Source organism: Phragmites australis, chromosome 8 (assembly GCF_958298935.1).
Source record: "Phragmites australis chromosome 8, lpPhrAust1.1, whole genome shotgun sequence".
In the NCBI taxonomy this organism is placed as follows: Eukaryota; Viridiplantae; Streptophyta; class Magnoliopsida; order Poales; family Poaceae; genus Phragmites; species Phragmites australis.
The window spans coordinates 6,754,504-6,760,414 of NC_084928.1; the positions used below are offsets into that span (position 1 = coordinate 6,754,504).

General features: G+C 49.1%; 1 protein-coding gene across 1 annotated transcript; it reads right to left on the reverse strand.

Annotated features, from left to right (window-relative positions):
* Nucleotides 1-3,742: 3,742 nt before the first annotated feature.
* On the reverse strand, nt 3,743-4,353 carry LOC133925809 (uncharacterized). The gene has a single exon (XM_062371559.1). The coding sequence runs from the start codon at nt 4,258-4,260 to the stop codon at nt 3,889-3,891; it is 372 nt and encodes a 123-aa protein (XP_062227543.1). The 5' UTR covers nt 4,261-4,353; the 3' UTR covers nt 3,743-3,888.
* Between the last annotated feature and the right edge of the window lie 1,558 nt (nt 4,354-5,911).

Here is a 5,911-nt window from a genome sequence, read left to right on the forward strand (position 1 = left end):
AAAGAACTAATTTTGATGGGGTGTTTGTTTTTTTGGAAGGGCGGTTTATCTTGCCCGTAAATTTTGAAGAATTGGTCTTTTTTTTTTCTTGGGACCGTGTTTAGATCATAGCATATTTGATCTAAACCCTCCTCATGGAGGACCTCAGTTAAATCACAACATATGTGACTGAGGTGCGCATCAAGACCATCCATATCATCATCATCCTCACCATGAATAGAGGAAGTGTGAATCTTAGCAAAAAGGTTATTACCTATAGGACTAGTTTTTCTAGCAGCAACTGTAAGGCGATCTACTTCTATATTTTTAATACAAATAATGGAGTTCATGATATCACCATTATTTTTACCCATAGACACGCCTAGGTTTGACATATTAGATCTAATACTGAAGGCATTGAAACAAAGGAGTTGCTAGACATACCATCATCTAGGTTCTTCTTTGCCGCCAAAATCTTTGCCTTTTCCAGCATATGCACATCTCCCGTTGCTCTTGTCCGCTTGCTAGTCCTTCTGCCGGATTTAATACTCACAGGAATGGTTGCAAGATTGTCCACCTCCGAGGTAATCCCACATTGCATCTTTGCCTTGTTCTTCATTTCAGATAACATATCAATGCCCACCACGGAGTAAAGAGCTTGCAGCGCCTCAGCCATTGCCATATTCGACATATTGGCATGGATGCCATTCAGTCTGGAAAGGTTTTGTAATACATACCTTAGAAGCCCATGAAAAACACTTGAATTATTGACTCTGTTGGCATGCTCATCAACCTTAAATAACCCCTGGTGCCTTGTAGATGAGAAAGGCTCTGAACTTTACGAAATTCCAAAAGCTGCTGCCTTGCAAATCAGATCAACCACCAGAGCAAGAGAGGCTTCATCCGCCACCATCAAAGAGGAAGCTTGAACCAGCAACATCTTGGTCGTCTCCACCACTGCATCATCTAGGTCCATGATCAACGGCTGCAGCTGTTGTGTACTAACTTCCCTGTCACACATCGGCAAGCACAGATTAGCACCGGCAACACTTGTCATTCCAATTGCCAAGCCCGACTGCAGAGTTCTGCTAGCTCAAAGTCTGAAACGCCATTGTCTCAAAAGAGCTTTCCTCCAGCCTTAAAGCCGAGCACTACACCATCAAACGCCCAGAAATATCAGCTAACAGCTTAGGTGGCCAACAGGCTTAATTCAGCACCTGCTTCGGCGAGCACGAAGCAAGGGATAGCAGCCCGGCACCCAGGCATTCACTCGCCTCAACAGTGACTTTGCGGTTAAGATCCCGCAACACCATATGCGGCCAACGAGCGACCACGCTGGGCGACAAATGTTCCAGCAGCCCCATTCCAAGACCATCAAGACCTTCACTAGCTGCGCTAGAAGGCCCCTCTGGCATCCCCACAGATGAAAGAGCCATCGGAATAGCTTCCTCCGCCGACACATCAATGATATCCTCGACAGAGTTGTGAGAGTCATTAATTGTGATTTCATACAGCAATCACTTTATCATCTAGGCACACAAGGAGATCATCCACAACCTTGTCCAAAATACGGTCAGCCATAGACTTATATTTCATATTCATATCCTCCTGATGGGGCAATTCCTCCTGCATGTCATTATCTCACAAAGGTTGAACATCAGATGAAGCACTGGAAGAGCTTCCCAGGTTTTCCTTACTCTTGGGCCTCTTGTTCTCCCGATCGCCATGAAAATGCTCTTCATCATCTTGCTGGGCATATCCCTCCTTGTCCTATCCATCCTCAGAAACAACACCAGACGTAGCAGATGGTAGTACCTTGTCTACCTTAAATAAAATCTCATAGACAACATCATCAACAGTAATATCAATGGCATCCGGGATCTTGTTGACATTAGTCACTACCACAAAAATGCGAACCACCCTCATCTTTTTAAGGTGAACCATATCTACCTTCTGAGTTGCTCCCAGAATCGAGCCCATAGTCTAGAGCGGCAAATAAGACTGTATTTCATATGGAACTCCATAATCATTGACCCACACATGTTGCAGATATTGACATGGTTCTATTTTCTGGTTCCATTCTTCAATTATCATGACCCCCTCCGTATTGATTGTCCTAATCTCCTTGATGGCCACCAAACATTGCAACTCGACATGGCAAGGGAAAGGAATAATATATGCCCCAATACCATGTTCCTGTACCATCCACTGCCATTTGATAGGTCCGCCGGAATATTACCTTCTTTGATGCAAATCAAGGCAGTCGCAGCTTCATTCTTGTGAGTTTTTGCCGTACCATCGTGGGGTATTTGAAAGAAACCTAGGACATCATTTGCAAATCCGCAGAACAAAGCAGTCGGCTTAGGAGCACGCAAAAGAGGACATTGCGGGGTGAAATGTTCCTCCTCGCAAATCTGAGAGCATAAGATGATTTGCTTTTTACCCTTACTCTGAATTTTTGGGACACCGGGACCCTCGTTTTTCTCCATATTGCGCTTGCGGCCACGATCAGAATGATCACTGCCTGCCTTGTCATTGGGGTCATGTCCTTGGTTCTTTTCATTGATGACCGATGGCACCTGGGGCGAAGGCTTCACATCATCATCGCGTCCATGGGCGCCACCGCTCCTCCTGCCCTCGTTGCGTTCGCGTCCGTAGGGGAAGAAGAAACAAGGGGTCTAGAACGCCCGCCCCCATCACCTCTTCCAGCGCCATGGCCGCCCTGGTCGCTGGCAGATGACGCACCTCCTCCGCCACGACCGCCGTGGCTGCCACCGGAAGAAGCATTGCCTCCATGGCCACCGGCAGCTGAGGCACCACCGCCGCCAATGGCGCCATGAACACCTTGAGCATCAGAGCCTCCACGGCCGCCACCACCATTGCCGAGGCGCCCTTTGCTTCCGCCAGCACCGAATTCCCCGCCGGCCATGCGTCCGTCACAGAGAGCGCGAGCAAAAGTCTGACGATCACCAGCCATCGCACCTGCCCAGCTAGAATTAGGGATTGCTCTATGCCAGAGCCTACCCCGCAAGGAGAAGAGCCTTGGGTTACGCCTGGCCCAAATCGAGGGGCGCCTATCCAGTCCCGCGGCCCCACCTGGCGGCCCAATCGTAACCACAACTTTCGAATTTTGAAAACTCCGGGGGTCCCGATCAGCCGACGACGTATCGCCGGTGCCGACGACGACATGCTCTCCCCGCGCCAAAAATCGAGGCGGAAGCACATCTCCGAGAGACTGCCGAGGAGATATCGCGACTTCGACAGGGGACCTGACCATGGCTTTGGCCTTCCACACGGAGATCGCCTGGGCACATAATCGATCGCTGCCTGTGCCGCCTGAGCCAAAAGGCCAGCCGCCGCCGCATGATCCGGAATAGGATTTCGGACCTCATCGCATTAGCAGCAAACCGCGACGGAGAAGAAGAAGGTTTCCCCGTCGGTGCTGGTCCATCGCCGCGATCACCACCTTGATCATGATCCGCAGAAATTGCCGAACGAAGAGCCCCGCAACTGCACACTCCAGATGAAACTGCGCACAATCACGACGTAGAAACTCCGCCTCCTTTCCAACAGTCTCGATCTCACTCCTGACAGTGCATCTCTGACGTAGTGCCGCGCGAATTACAGAGAGCCATGAGAATCGCCTCATCGCGGCCTCATCACCACTCTTTTATAAAAGCAGAACTATTTTTCTGATTTTCTTTTTAACTATTTTTCTGATTTTCTTTTTTCTGAACATGCACACAAATAACACATGTCGTTACGAAAGAATCAAGCAATCCAAACAGCGAATTCAGCTCAATATATATACAAGCTAGCTAGCTACACACACGAACGCACGCACACGCTCCAACACTGATACACGTCACACCTCAAATACTACCATTTACATTACGAACTGCTCCGTTTTTAGTATGGAGAATTCTTAGTGCTTACTGTGTGGCTCTCGTGAAAGCATCCAAGAACCGTTGAGCCCAAATCACTTGAACCAGCTGGCACGGTCAGCCCGGGGTCCACTGTCGAAGTCAACGGCGCGCCGCCGTCTTCCGGGACGCCGACGGGGACGTCGGAGAACGCGGCCAGCACGCGCCGGACGCTCATGCTCCGCATCGCCCGGAAGCTGCGCGACCTGCTCGCCGTCCTCCCCGAGGAGAAGACGTCCGACGACTTGCGCAGGATCAGGTAGACCAGCGCCTGGACCAGCGCGAACACGGCCACCTTGGCCAGCGCGTCGCCGAGCTCCGGCGGGACGATGAGCGACGTCGCCTCCACGTTGCCCATTGCTAGCTAACTTGCTCCCCCTGTGATATCAATCACACACACGACTACTGACGATGCTCTCTGTGTGGCTGTGTGCACCTAGCTATCTTGTGATCGAAGAGTTGGAGTGTGGTTTGTCTTGGATGCGTTGGTTTATATAGACATCAGCTAGGGCAAGCCTTGTACGCAAGCGATAGTGTGCGCTGGGGCTTCAGATACGTGTTGTTCGGCTTCCGTCTGGGCCGTGCTTGTGGCCGAAGGAAGGAGGTGCAAGCCTGCACGTTTTGTTCCCACTACTGAACCTTTTTTACCATGCATATACTCCCACTCTAACAGATATTCAGAAATTAGTACATACACCTCAGTAAGTAGTATATATCCAGATGTCATAGGCTCCTCGTTTCTGTTTGTATATCAGAGCTCGGAACCCAGGAAGAGCAAGGATAAAAGTGTTATCGATTCTCTAGCTTGGCCGCATTTTGTTTGCTGGGGTAGCCTGAAAGTTGTTAACAGGAGAGCAGCGGCAGGATAGCGTGAGCTCACGCGGCGGCCTGCTGGTTCCCCGGACGCGGTTCCAGGCTCTTGCAAGGCAAGCAAGTGCTCAGTGGTTTGCAGCGCCTGTCACAACCTCGTGCTTGCTTCTCATGTCCTTTGCTAGCTAGCTCAGTAGCTTGTTCATGCACGACACTAGCTAGCCAGCGTTGCATTCTGTTCATTTTGCGTGGTGAGTCACCGGGAGATGTCTGAGGGGATGCGAATGCGACGCAGATCGTGTCGTGAAGGGATTTTCGTTTTTTTTAGCGTTTCAACGGTTTTTCTTTACGGTTTTCTTCACGACGGGATTCGTAGGGTCATTCCCTTCAGGACGGGATTCTCTCTCCTTTCCTTTCGTGATTCTCCTCGAAAGAAAGTTGTTGGAGATGAGAGAAAATAAAGGGAATGGGAACGAGAAAGAGAATCGAAAAGGGAACGAAACGAAGAGAATACGGTTAGGATGGTCTTATGCAAAGTGGCCGGTCTGATCTCCGCATTAGAAGCCGTCTCGCTTTGCTTTAGCAATCGAAGCTGACATGTGCAGGAATGAACTATTGGAGGCAAAATCATAAGACAACATGATCGGCACTAGTTTGGCTAGGACGACAGGCACCATATCAGCTGCTTCTCATCAGGAATCGAAACCAATGACCTTTAAGTATAACGTGCTCGTTGCCCCGACGAGTCTCCGCTCGTCCGTGATGTTGTAGTTCTTTCTTTTCTTGTTGCTTCGACTTATAATTTTAGATATTTTCGGTGTCTTGCTCTTCTTCTAGTATAATCGCTCACTTCGTAGCTTTAAAATATATATATATATATATAATGTGCTCGTGGCGTGCTGGGGCTACCTGTGTTCCTTTTAGTTCGGACACTGCTAATTCACGCAAGCGCGAGCCAGTAAACTCGTGCTCCCTCCCAACAACCCCCTTCTTTACTTTTTTTTAACTTTTTTCCCTCTGCGTCTTTTTATTTTTAGAAACATTTCTAAAAAACTTTTCTATTATGACTTTTGAGAAAAAAAATTAACAAGAAAAAGTTTTGAGAAAAAGTTAACGAGAAAAGTTTTGTATTAGGACACTAGTGGACTCTGTGGGCCGTCTCGCTCGCACGCGCAACTTGGGCTGCTAGCGCGCACTAA

Bases quoted from the DNA above. Each gene is read 5' to 3' on its own strand.
- LOC133925809 (XM_062371559.1), bottom strand. From the start codon at position 4,260: ATGGGCAACGTGGAGGCGACGTCGCTCATCGTCCCGCCGGAGCTCGGC.